This window comes from Pimephales promelas, chromosome 12 (assembly GCF_988280905.1).
Source record: "Pimephales promelas chromosome 12, fPimPro1.hap1.1, whole genome shotgun sequence".
NCBI lineage: Eukaryota > Metazoa > Chordata > Actinopteri > Cypriniformes > Leuciscidae > Pimephales > Pimephales promelas.
Window position 1 is genome coordinate 17804554 of NC_142780.1, and position 14551 is coordinate 17819104.

At 38.0% G+C, this 14551-nt stretch overlaps 1 protein-coding gene across 2 annotated transcripts in view; it reads left to right on the top strand.

Annotated features, from left to right (window-relative positions):
* The first annotated feature begins 6388 nt into the window (after window positions 1-6388).
* prkcg (protein kinase C, gamma) overlaps window positions 6389-14551 on the top strand; it is a 29770-nt gene continuing 21607 nt past the window's right edge. The window contains exons 1-4 of one of the 2 annotated variants that reach the window (XM_039680063.2): window positions 6389-6890; window positions 7669-8012; window positions 10843-10874; window positions 13765-13847. In XM_039680063.2, coding sequence (XP_039535997.2) covers window positions 7783-8012; window positions 10843-10874; window positions 13765-13847 — 345 coding nt within the window. In that variant the 5' untranslated portion in view covers window positions 6389-6890; window positions 7669-7782. The remainder of the gene's footprint in view (window positions 6891-7668; window positions 8013-10842; window positions 10875-13764; window positions 13848-14551) is intronic. The other variant, XM_039680064.2, reaches the window with a different exon arrangement.

The following is a 14551-nucleotide window of genomic DNA, read 5'->3' on the forward strand; positions in this document are numbered from 1 at the left end:
ACATATTTTTAAGGTATGTCAGTGCAAGTTGCTTTCAGTTAAGACTATTTGTGAGTGACATTCACGGATGTTCTATGTTAGACAACAAATACGTTTTATTGCCACTACAAACAAATATTTTGGAAGGAAAAGTCTAAATATAAATGGAATCAGTACATAAAATGCATAATATTAAAGATGAACGAGAAATAGTGAGTGCTCTTTGCAATCGCGGCTATTTAACTGCAGCAAATGGGCAAATACCGGTCTATTTGGGTTCCCAAAACCATTCAGGCACGGAGTCAATACGGTGGATACGACTGTACGGATATATATCATAAATTATAGGACAAAATGAGCTTCTCGTTCAACTTGCCTCGGTCAGACTCAGCATTGAAGAGTGACGCGCTCCACTGACTTCACTCTTATTGGTTGTCGCTCGCGAAAATCGCTCTTCATTTGCATAAAGTTAAAAATTTCTCAACATTGTTGCATCGTCAGACACGCCCCATCCAGTCGGCAACGGTCTCGACCGCGCGTGTTGCCGGAAGTCGCCCGCTCACCATTGAAAATGAATGGTATCGTGTCGCTTGGTCGCGTGTAGTTTGAACAGCTTAAGGGTGCAGATCCACTTGTCTGTGCGATACTTCTGTCGCGCCGCACTCTGCTTTATTCCTATGGGTGATGTCACGCTACTTTAACGCACCTGCAAGGCATCCCGGGAAGGCGGCGCTTCATTTGGAAAAATGGTGCGCATTAAAATGTCGGCCGATGCCAGAGCCCGTCTAAAGGAGAGCCTTGGCACTTCCTATTAGCCCCATTGTGCATCACCTTGGTTGCAGTTCCATTAGAATTCCACTGGAGGTGATCGCGGGCGAGAGCAGAATGAATGGGAGTTTATGGGGCTAAACGGCTAAATGTGTCTCTTTCACCTGCTTGTCGTTAAATCAAAATAGATTTTATTGTTGATTCCGCAAGTTCCATATAGATTATAGGCCAAAAGTTGAATGAACGAGTACTTATGTTCTTTTGATTTCTTACAGGTTAGGCTGTTGTTGGCCGGAACACGCTAGCATTCTGCTATTGTGTGACGTCATCATATTTTTTGAACGGATTTTTAGAACAGATGAGTGAACTTAAAAATGCAATTTTCAGCTGAGTGTATTTTCTTAGCCCTCCCTTTTGAATGCAAATTTCAAATTACTTGACAAAAAATTACATCCTGAGAAAAGTGGATTTCTGGGGGTGAAACCCCATTGACTCCTCTATTCATTCTGCACTCGACCGCGAGCGCCCCCGCATGGACAGAGACGCGTTACTGCAGCCAGTCCAGAACCTGGAAGTAACCAGCCAGTGCCAATTCTCTTCAATTAGACATTCTCTGCCGATGCCCATCTTTATCCAAATGAATTCCGTTTAACGTGACGCGACTATCCAATAGAAGTAGAGCATATGGAGACAGAGGGAAGTCTCGCAGGTCCTCTGTTTAGACTGGCCGCTGGCTCAAAACCACGCCCATCAAAGTACATATGTGGGGAGGTGTCGCGACAACATGCGACTGTCGTGTCGCAAAAGTAAGACAGCAGACAAACGGCCGCAATCCATCTGTCACTCAAGTGGCCACGCCCTTAATTATGCAGGCTTAATATAATTTAAACGGATGAGTTGTAAAAAAGAAATCTCCCCCCTCACAGTTGTCATGAACAGTGTTGTGCAAGTTACTTCCAAACTGTAATACATTAGGTATCACTTGTTACTGTTATTTAAAAGTAATTCATTACCTTACAATATTACTGTCTCAGAATTGTAATGCGTTAGATTACTCATGTATTACTTTTGAGTTACTTTCACCAAAATAACTAAGTAGAACTTAACTTTGGGGCTGTAACGATATGCAATATGAAACCGAAATCGCGATTCGCCACACGACTCAGATCCACGAACCTACAGAATCGCGACACACCTCTTCCAACTCCCAGCGTTATTCTCCTTACCGTCCAGATCCAATGCTGCCTTATCTTTAAATTAGGCTATTAGTATTATTTGAAGTTAACATTATAAAATACGTAGACCTACACCACAAAACTAGTTAAGGAGCATTATGGACATGACATTTGCAGTCAAAACTTGAAATAAAAATTCTCAGAAAATACATGTATTGAAACGTATAGGCTACTTCCTCAAAGGACTCCAAACATTAGACAAATATCAGTCTATGTTTTATTTTTAATATTAGGGAAAAGACACACATTCATGCGTGACAAAAAAAAAAATAGGAGTAAAAATATATTTTTTGTAATTCTGTTAATTACACTGCGCAAATCGGATGAGGAAGGGTTGGCTCTCCAGTCTCCATAGAACTTAAAATATTCATTTTATTTTAGTTTTCATGTTCGCATTTATGAGGAAAAAACAATGTTACAGACGCGACCGCTCTGAACTGGCACTAAAAGACTGCTTTAAAACTTTCACATAGTCTGTTGCCTTAAAGAAGTAAAAGCATACACTGTGATACAACTGTAATACAAGCCTCACTGAACATGTAACGAGTAAAATATTACTGAAAATTGATTAGTAATGCCTTACACTACTGCGTTACAGCAAAAAGTAATATGTTACTGTAATGTATTACTTTTGTAATGCGTTACTCCCAACACTGGTCATGAAGGGCAAAATAAACTATAAAGATCAAAAAACCTTTTTGCTCCAGGCTGTAAACATGTTTTTTTCTGCTGTAAAGTTACAGATTTGACTCTCTTTTGCAGCCTGCCTCAAACGGCGAGTAGATGAATTGCAGTTTAATTCACTTCCGTGTTGGTTTCAAGAGAGAGAGACAGGGAGGTTGGTTCAGGAGTGTCAACCCCATTAAATTATGCTAAAATAAAAATAAAGCTACTTTGTTTTAACTCTCATTAGACAGCATGTGCAAACACAGGCGCTTGGCGGTGAACGTGTTTTCATCAAGTGCCACATGTTCCTGGATCAACATCTTTGTTGAACCTGGATCAAATTTCCAATCAACCAATCAGATTTGTGGGACAAGTTTACAGTTTATGTCAAGTTTAGGCTTAGAACCAGGGTGAAGTACTTAAACATCAGTGCTATTACCCTCTGATTTTAGGGAAAATTAATGGGTAGGGATAGGTTAGGGTGGGGGTAAGGACTACACTTTGGGACAGGAATATTGATCCAGGATCAACAAAATTGATCCAGGACCATGTCTTACTTGGTAAAATCACAGTGACCCTTTGTACTCATTTAAAATAGAGTATCTGGTATCTTTTAATTCCCTCACACAAGCACTCTTCAAAACGGGTGACTGTTTTGTTTGTTTTTACTCTTGTTCCATTTCAGTTTCTTTTCAGACTGTGAGACCACCTGTTTCAGTGTTGACACCTTGTGGACAAACTAAATTAGTGCAAAATCTATTTAAAGCGCACTTTACATTGTTCTTTATGAACAATGTTCTTTCTTTCATTGTTCACTTCCCCACATCTAGCATTTTTAAAAACATCTTGCTTATATAACCGGTTCCCTTTCGGGGGAACTCAACGCTGCGTCATAGCATTAACACCATGGGAACATTCCCATAGCATCAACGCCATTAAGCAGCGTTGAGTTCCTTCGAAAGGGAACCGGTTACACTGTATGTATGTAACCTCAAAAGGAACTTGTTCTGTGTGAAAAGCCCCTAACTCAGGCCTCGCTTAAAACTATTTGGTGGTAAATGCAAAAAATGCATTATCTCTTGCTGTGTACCGTATATGTCCCTTTTGAGATGAGAAGTTTTGTTTCATTCTTCATTAGCAGCATTGTTTAGGTGGGTTTATTTTTAAGCTGTGATGATAAAACGCTCCCCTTTAAAAAATGACAGGTGTGAAAAGGCTAAACATGATGCATTTCTGCAATCTGCCTCATGGGCATGTTTGTAACATGATACTGAAAGCCCACTGTACATCATCAGATATGCTCTTTACGTGTTTGAAGCTGAAAATGATTTTGTCCTCTTTTCCATCACATTTTAATTCTGTCTGCATGAATCATTTGTTCACTATTTGTCCATTTATTCTTCTTTTTAGCACATAACTTCATTTTTATTTCGTATTACACCATACAGAAGTCCAGTGTTGCAATGCATCTTCTATTATTAAAGGGATAGTTCACCCAGAAATGTAATTCTGTCTTCATTCACTCACTCTCTTGTCTTTCCAAATAATTTTTCTTCTATTCACCTTATTCTCAACGTAAGAGCGGGAGCGGGCCATTGTAACTTGATTGTGTCAAGGTCTCACTTCAATTTAGCAGTTCAAAAACTGTGCTGCTTGAGACTGTTAACTGTTACCCATTATCATATTATTTAAGGATATCAAATTTCACAAAGGGTGCCAAAGCACCAGAGAAATATCATTAAAGTGGTCCATGCATATATACGACTTGTGTACTATTCAGTACAGCATTGTGTGTGTAAAATGCTGTGTTATTCGCTGACAGTCTCCTCCAGTGAACTGTTACTGCAGTGAAACACAAATTGAGTCAGTGAGTTGAACTCGAGAGCTGGATCAGTGTGATTTGTGAATCAATCATTCTGACTGCTTTTGTGAACTGGATCCAACTTATTCATTGACAAAATCGAACTCGAAACCATGTTTGTTCATAAAACGCACCAATCCTTTTTTTAAATTTTTTTTTTTAAGCTTGAAACTATTTTAATGTAGTGCTGACTGAATTTTCATTTTAAGGTGAACTTTCCCTTTAAATGTAAGAATTAGGTTATACAATAATATAGCTGGCTATATATTCTGCATTATGATTCCATTACAGCATAACAGACATGAAGCTGGCATTGATAAATCACTGCAGGCATGAGACACTGAAGCTCTGAAATCATTGCTCCAGCATGTGCCTCTATCTGAAATTAAGATATAAACCACGCTGACCTACACACCCTCACTCTCAATGACAGCAACACACACACACACACCTCTAAATCTCCATACACATACCTGTCCAATGACACCGTTTTGCTCTCTAACAATCTTGCTAATTATAATTGTTAATTAATTTCCTCATAGTGTCCCCATCAGGAGACTAATAACCTACATTTTACATAATTAGACCTTCAACCTTTTACTCACTCTCCCGTTCCCCTCCCTCTTCCACTCCTCCTGTCTTCTCTTCACATCACCTCTTGGACTCTGTCCCACTCCTGTTCTCTTGAAGTTAGTGGGTTAGTGTTACGTCCTAACAACGTTTCTTGTGCCCTCGTACCAATATAACAGCACAGTGGCCGGACCCCTCACTGTCACCCTTCCCTCTGGTCTTCTTCCCTCTTTTAATGTCAGTGTCTGCCGGCCATCTTGTCTGCCTCCCCCCTTTCTCACACTCACACACACACTCTGTGACCTGGTTTCAGATGCAGTGAATGCTACAGAAAGCCACCTGTGTGCAGGAGCCTCGTGCACCTATTTGTTTTCAGGGGCACCGGGGGCACTTTTGACTCACTTTTGCTCTATGCGAGATAAGACATGTTATTGTGTTATTGATGTGTTGTTCTAGTGTTTTTTTTTTTTTTTTTTTTTTTTTTTTAGTGTGCAATTTTTTATTTTATCTAGAGAGGGTCAGCATTTTTATGTTAATTATTTTTATTTTATATTTTAATTTTCTCACTTATATTGTTTTATATACATTATTTGTGCAAATTTGTTTGCATTCAGGCAATGAGTGTATGTTTTTTTTTACATAATTCTGATCAACTTTATTATTTTATTATTTATTTTATTTTTCTTTACTTTTTTTGTTTATTTTTGTTTTATTTTATTTTTATACACTCAAGTTTAAGCTTGGTAATATTTGAATGTTTTACTGTTTTTAATACAATTTTTAATGTTTTGGCTCACCAACTCTGCATTTATTTGATCAAAAACACAGTAAAACAGTAATATTGTGAAATGGTCATGATAATGGTATCATTAATAGTTTTTTGTCACATGATTCTTCAGTTTCCATAGTATTTTTGTGGAAACAGTGATACTTTCAGATTTCTTTGAATAGTTATAATTTTTTTTTTTAACTGATATATAGGCTAACTGATCAATTTGATCAATTAAATGCATCCTGGCTGAATATATATATATATATATATATATATATGTTCCTCTTTTCAGGAATACTTAACCCTGTCTCATAGTCAGCGGTTCACTGCACAGTTGTGAAGGCCTTATGGATGAACATGACGACTGCCAAGACTCCCATCTGTCCAAACTCTTTTATAGAGCGAGACTGGCAGCTTTACAGACTGAAGCGGACTATTGATCACTGATCAGATTTCTTTGCTTTCCATGTACTGGAGCTACTGGTTGTCTGAGGATGAGCGAGCTGGTGGCCAACGTCTCCCTCTCCTTCTCTCTCTATGTCCTCTTTCCTCACCCTCCCATCATCTGTCTCTTTTTTACCCTCTAGAGAGGGTTAACCCAGATTTCAAAAATGAATTGCTGCCTATCTCTCTCTCTCTCTCTCTCTCTCTGTCTCTCTCTCTCTCTCTCTCTCTCTCTCTCTCTCTCTCTCTCTCTCTCTCTCTCTCACTTCATCCCCTCTTTCTGTTGGTAAAAACAGATTCAATCTTGGAAAGTGAAAATCGCCTCTTCCTCACCCCCTCTATTCTCTCTATTGGATAAAGGAATATACGACCATTCACTCCTCCTTCTATCTTTCCTGGAAAGCTTTTGTTTCATCCTTCCCTTCATTCTTAATTTTGTTTTTGGGGTTTAAATATTTTCCTCTCTTGTAGACCTTCTGTTTGATGAGGTTGTCTCTTTTTTCCTTTGTTCTTTTTATGAGCCAAGGATTGATTGCATAGAATAGCAAGAGTCTCAAGAAGAAGTGGGAGGAAGAGGAGAAACCAATACTGTAATGTAGGTACCTGTTGTGTTTTCTTTCTTTCTTTCTTTCTTTCTTTCTTTCTTTCTTTCTTTCTTTCTTTCTTTCTTTCTTTCTTTCTTTCTTTCTTTCTTTCTTTCTTTCTTTCTTTCTTTCTTTCTTTCTTTCATAAATGTATTCTTTGTCACTTCGTCATTGGTGGATGTGCTAAATTCTTTGTTTCCTTTCTTCATTCTCCCACTCTGTAGATCTCCTCTTTAATTAATGTGACGATCATTTGTTCAGTGTCGTTTCCTATTTGATTTGATCCTGTGTCATCATCTATTTCTGCTTTCCTTCCTTTATTCTGTTTTAATAATGTGATCGATCCTAATGCACTACATTTTTGACCTAAAATCGGCTAAAAAAGTCCGTTTTTGTTTTGTTGTGTGTGTGTGTGTGTGTGTGTATTTGAATTTAAATGACAATTTAAACTTTACAATGATATAAAACAGTACATATTTTATACATTTGAATATAATGAAGTATCATGTGGGAGGGGTGTGTGCGTGAGGTTGTGTGTGTGTGTGTGTGTGTGTGTGAAGTAGGGCAGAAGGTACACTAATCGCTATGCGTTTTGAAGTCCCAGTGGAAGTTTCTCTTGGAGTGTGTATTAACCTCTATTTTACTCCGTTTCTCACCCTCCCTTTCCTTCTCCTGGGAATCTCTTTCTTTCATTTCCTCAACATCACAAACCGAACTGCCATCACATACTATTGAATTCATTCCTCTACGTTCCATGTTACCGCTTATGCTTGATCTGTGTTCTACCAGTCGTTTTTCTTCTTATTTATTCTCCTCTTGTTGTTCTTTCACCCCTTGGTTGCCTAAACCATCCATCCCTATCCCAGTCTTGTTCTCTGTGTCTTTCTCTGCCCAACTGGTAGCATGTCTACCCCGGTCTCTCCATCTCCATCTCTGTCTCCCCTGGCCCTGTCCTCCCCATCTCCATCCTCCTCTCCGCTCCCCTCTCCTCTATCTCCTCCCCCCAGGCTGCCAGTCTTCCAAAGGAAGGGAGCTCTCAAACACAAGAGGATCGTTGAAGTGAAGGACCACCAGTTCACTGCCCGATTCTTCAAGCAGCCCACTTTCTGCAGCCACTGCACTGACTTCATCTGGTACTACACACCTTTAACACTGCTGGCCACTTCAGTAACTCTACTGAACCTTTACACGGCACTGCATTTATGTATTGATTTCATCCTAAAACGTAATGTCCATATACTGATTTATATCATAACTCACTCTCAGTGCTGTGATGGCTTCTGACTTTATAGTTTATAATTGTTGATATGAAGCCTCTATTAGCTCTTACATGCCATTCGAATACAGTTAGCTGTGTCGAAATGTGAAGAAAACTGTGTTTTCTGTTTTAATATGTTGTATTTAATGTATTTAATGTATTTAGCCTGCATGGTTAAAACCAGACCATTCGAAGTTGAACTGAGATATGGTCTGCTAAAGCATCATAGACAAATCATTTCCAGAGGGGCGTCACCCAACGGACGTCGCGGGTGGACCTAAAACCAATCAGAGCGATGAAGGAGATGACGTTTGCAGAGCGGCGGCCGGCGGAGAAACATCTCCGAGTGTTGTTCTTTGCTTGGTTTTTAACAAAAAGGAAACGTTAAAATCGCTTAAAAACAGACGCGATAGCTGATTCGAGTGAGTGATGTTTGACGGCGGCGTCCATATTTGTAATGTAGGCTACAAAATCTGCTTTAAAATCCCAGCGCTGTCGTCATCGCGTAAAGCCCGCCCCAATGTTTCTGATTGGTGCCTCGATTTCTTGCGGACTGGAAATGGGTTCGAATGAGTTTTTTGCCAAACTAACTTTCAGAGCAAATCTAAATTTGCCGGAAGTTGTCTGGGTTTTCCCATGCTAAAATTACACAATTGTGCTGCTTAATATTTTTGTGGAAACTTTAATATAATTTCAGCATTCTTTGATTAGAAAGTTCAAAATTTTAACCTTTTTTTTTTTTTTTTTTTTTACAATGTAAACGTCTTAACTGTCACTTTAAATTCAATGCATCAAAGCTTTCAACGCATAAAAGTATTAATTTCTTTAAAACAAATCTTACTGACTCCAAACTTTTGAACAGTAATGTATGTACTTTTAAATGTTTGACTATGCATGAATTGCACATTTTAAGTATATATGTAATAAGGTTTATGCTTGAAACCATAATGGTAAGAAAAACAAACCTAATTCAACATAGTGTATGCTGGTGTTAGTTGTGTAATTAGTTAATTTACCCATCAATATTTCTAATTTTTTTCTCCCCTGGAAAACAAGACAAAGGAACTTGGTTAATTTTTCAGTATGCTTTCGATGACACACACAATAGAGGGCAGAAGAACACTGTCCCACACGTGTGTTACATGACCGTGCTTGTTCACAGATTCCTCTATGCCTCATAAAACTCATCCCCTGAGGGGCTTCTTAAATTATGCAGTCCTCTCTGTTTGAGCTGCCATTTAACCACCAGCTTCACAGAACCCACATGGAACTGTGGTCGGCCATATGGCCCATGCATTACACACTCATATTCTGTGCCTCATGTTCGTTAGTAAAACTCAAATAGCTTCTGATAGATGCATCTGTTTCTCTGTCTGTCCTTCTATTTCAGTTCATTGAAATTTTATTGTTACATCTGTTGGAGTACAGAATTTCCAAAGAATAGTATAGTTGGGGAGACTAGGGAAATACCTTTTGTATATATATATAGCTTTTTTTTAATTTTCCTTGACTTAAAGTACTGCAAGTCTATTCTGCAATATATACTGTATGCCAACGGTATGATACCATCAACACATTTACAGGGAGAAAGTCAGTGAATTTAAAATAAGAAGTCAGATTTTTTACCATTACAAGCATTACATGCAATTGCAACATGTAAAGAAAATGTATTATTACAGGAGGATTTTTTTAAATTATTGTATTTAAATTGTTTATATTATTATTATAGTATTTTTGTTTTATTTGCTCAAAAATGGATTACACAGTTTTAACATAAACTAAAAATGGATATTTGACAGTCATACATAAAAAGCGGGTTTATTTCTGCACTAAAAAAAGAAAATATTAGCATACAGTAGTTTATTACTAACTTTTTGCACCTGTTTGTTCAAATTGCTTGGGAATCAGCATAAATCTGTAATTTCTTAAAACAATCAAATGTATTCAGTTATAAATAATAAACATGGTTAAAATATGGCTAGCTAAAGAACAAGCAATTATCAATTAGTTAAAATTATAAGAATGAAACAAATAAAATTGTACCTGGTTATTATGTTTTTAAGTGAAGGGTGAAGTGAAGTGTTTTTGAGTGAAGGGTGAATTTGGGTCATTTTATTTATATATTTATTTATTTATTTTGACATTGAGGTGACTACTGCAACTGAATGTACTAAACAAACCCTATACAGTACATAAATTACTTTTGAATCCTATTAACTTGGTTCGCTTTTCCCTCTCTCTGTCTCTCTGCCCTTGTCTTGTCTCATCCTATATTTCTGAGTACATGTTGATGGCTCACATCTCTCAAACCCTGTCGACTGGTCTGAAGGACGCTCTTAAAGAGTCGTAGATACTCTCAGATGCATTTTGAGAGCATATCATGCCCAAAGTGTTGGGTGTCAAAGTATCTTATTTTAGTACTTTAGGGATTTATGCTAAGTTGTGTTTTGCAAGATATCATGAGCAGAGCAACCTGTTATTATGGTGAACTGAAGAGCACTTAAATTGCCCGTCGGATGAGGATTTCTTGAAATTACCTTATCTGTCACGGCCTTAGCAGCTTATGTCTTCTGTTTGCCCTCTGTTCGGAGACACACACACACACACGCTTCAGCTCTGTAAGATCTGCTCTTTCTCACAAATCAATGCATTAACATACAATATAATTTGACAGCATTATGTGAGTTGTTGTTTATGTTTTACAGGGGAATTGGAAAGCAAGGATTCCAGTGTCAAGGTAAGAATTTAAATTCATTCCACGCCTGTACTCAACCAAAAACAAAATTAGTGCGGAAAATGCTAAATAACTGATTCTATCTGGGGCTTCCTATCATCAAAGTCACCTAGCCTATTTCTGAATTAATTGCATTACTTGATACCATACATTGCTGTGAATGAGCATCGCAGGTCCAAGGGTGTGACCAAATATTCCATACTGAAGGGGACTTAACGTAAAATTGTAGGCCTATTCCATGTCCCCCTCAATGTCTATGGGGTCCATGTGAAGATTGAAAAGTTGTTTGCTGAAGCAACTCATATTTGACAGTGAGTAAGCTGAGACAGCAAAGTCTGAGCAAAGCAATGTAGCAATGACCTGTAGCTAAATGATGAACTCCCTCCATTTAATCTCACTTTAACAGTATATTTTTTCTGCATCATGGCATTCAAAAGTTTTGTGTTTGGATTCTTAAAAAAAAAAAAAAGATATATAGGCTACAGTGGTAAGAAAAAGTATTTGATACACTGCCGATTTTGCAGGTACACTGTTAGACCTTACCAGGTTTTTTACAGTAAAATACTGGCAACACTGTTGCCAGTAATTTACTGTAAAAATGCACTAAAACTAATAAGTTGTATTTTTTAGTTAACTTGAGTTTTAGTGCATTTTTACAGTAAATTACTGGCAACAGTGTTGCCAGTATTTTACTGTAAAAAACCTGGTAAGGTCTAACAGTGTAGGTACTCTTCAACTGTGAGTGACGGAATCTAAAACAAAAATCCAGAAAATCAATTCATTTGCATTTTAAGTATTTGATCACCTACCAACCAGTAATAATTTCAGCTCTCACAGACCTGTTAGTATCTCTTTAAGAGGCCCTCCTGCTCTCTACTCATACCTGTATTAACTGCACCTGTTTGAACCCATTACCTGTGTAAAAGACACCTGTCCACACACTCAATCAAACAGACTCCAACCTCTCCGCAATGGCCAAGACCAGAGAGCTGGGTAAGGGCATCAGGGATAAAATTGTAGACCTGCACAAGACTGGGATGGGCGACAGGACAATAGGCCAGACGCTTGGTGAGAAGACAACAGCAGTTGGCGCAATCATTAGAAAATGGAAGAAGTTCAAGATGTCAGTCAATCTCCCTCGGTCTGGGGCTCCATGCAAGATCTCACCTCGTGGTGCATCAATGATCATGAGGAAAAGGTGAGGGATCAGCCCAGAACTACATGGCAGGACCTGGCCAATGACCTGAAGAGAGCTGGGACCATAGTCTCAAAGAAAACCAGTAGTAACACACTATGCCATCAAGGATTAAAATCCTGCAGTGCACCCAAAGCCAGCGCATGTCCAGGCCCATCTGAAGTTTGCCAATATGGATGATCCAGAGGAGCAATGGGAGAAGGTCATGTGGTCTGATGAGACAAAAATTGAGCTTTTTGGTCTAAACTCCACTCGCCGTGTTTGGAGGAAAAAGGAGGATGAGTACAACCACAAGAACACCATACCAACCATGAAGCATGGAGGTGGAAACGTCTTTGTTTGGGGATGCTTTTCTGCAAAGGGGACAGGACGACTGCACTGTATTGAGGGGAGGATGAATGGGGCCATGTGTCATGAGATCACACAGCCAGGGAAAATAAGGAGTGGCTCCGTTAAAAAGCACCTCAAGGTCCTGGAGTGGCCTTGCCAGTCTCCAGACGTGGAGAGTCCATATTGCCCAGCAACAGCCCTAAAACCTGAGGAATCGGGAGAAGGTCCGTATGGTGGAGTGGGCCAAAATCCCTGTGGCAGTGTGTGCAAACCTGGTCAAGAACTACAGGAAAGTATGATCTCTGTAATTGCAAACAAAGGTTTATGTGCAAAATATTAAGGTCTGCTTTTCTGATGTATCACATGCTTATGTCATGCAATAAAATGCAAATTAATTGCTTAAAAATCATGTGATTTTCTGGATTTTTGTTTTAGATTCCGCCACTTAATGTTGAAGAGTACCGATGATAAAAATTACAGACTTCTACATGCTTTTTAAGTGGGAAAACTTGCAAAATCAGCTGTGTATCAAATACTTGTTCTCTCCACTTGTTCTACAGTGTGTGTGTGTGTGTGTGTGTATATATATATATATATATATATATATATATATATATATATATATAATTTTCAGCAACATTTTTGATTCAAAAATGAATAGCACTAATATTAAAGGAATACTCCACTTTTTTGGAAATTCATTTTACAACTCCCCCAGAGATAAACAGTTGGGTTTTACCGTTTTTGAATGTATTCAGACAATTTTCTGATATTTAGAAGAATATCAGTAAAACAGACAGTTTATGGTCTCATTGACTTCCATAGTATATACTTTTTCCTACTATATGGAAGTCAATGAAACCAGAAACTGTCTGGTTACTGATTCTAAATATCAAAAATCGGCTGAATGGATTCGAAAACAGTAAAACTCAACTGTTTAAGTCTGGGGAGTGGTAAAATGAGCCTATTTCCCTTTAAGGATCATGCGACATTGAAGACTGGATTCCTGGAGACTGTTGAAAATCCAGCTCTGCCATCAAAGGAATAAATTACATTTTAAAATGTAATAAAATATAAAAGCGTTATTTTAAATTGTAATAATACACTGTATTTTTGATCAATAATTTGGTAACAAGCAGCAAACATTTTAAAATATCTTACGGACCCCAAACTTTGAACAGTATCATGAATTATCTCATTTAATGTTTTTGATTAAATTATGAAAAATTGTTTATTAAATCTATTAAGTGTACTCATCATACAATAATTAATTAATTTATTAATGATCTTCTATAGCCCCTAACATGGGGAATATTAACAAATTTTCTACCATTTTACTTGTTAAACTGTGAAATCCATTTCTTTTAGTCTGCAGTTTTGTGGTGCACAAACGCTGCCATGAGTTTGTAACTTTTACTTGTCCTGGAGCCATCACCACTCCCAAAGCAGAGGTGTGTATGTTCCGTCTGTGTCTTTCTCTGTTAACTTATACAGGATGTGTATGTGATCCTCTTACCATTAGGATTATTTTTGTTGTTGTTGTTTTTGTCCTATCACTTTTCATATTTATTTTGCTTGATCATCGTATAATTCTCCGTCTCATGCTTGATTTTCTGCTATGATCACCGCAGTTCATCTTTTATTCTACTGTATCATCCTTACCCCATCTGTCTCTCTCCTCTTCATTTTTGCATGGCAAGCCATTTATTTTTTGGCTGAGTAAGCCAATATAGAAGTAGATCTCACCATCACACACATATTTTATTCCTTTTCCTGACAAGCCTTTTATTGCTCTCGCTTGCATAACTTCTTTAAAAGAGCAGGCTTTATAGGAAAAAGAATATCAATTTCCTTTCTCTCTTACTCTCTCATATTCGTGCTACGGTATGATAAAACATGCAGGGGAGGTGATATGATGGTGTTACACTGCTACTCACGCTCGTACAGTACAGAGTGAGTGTGAGAATATGTGTGAAAGAGAAAAACAAGGAAGGGCCTATGTTGTAACACACTACCTCTGTTCCAAATGCTAGTTTACCACCTACGTAGGCAGCACTTTTCATCAAAGGCATCATGATGGGCCTCTTCCAAAGATTGTTTCAAAAGTGAAACAGCTCAATTTTGAAAGAAAGTTAATTTCTTTTTGCAGTAAAAA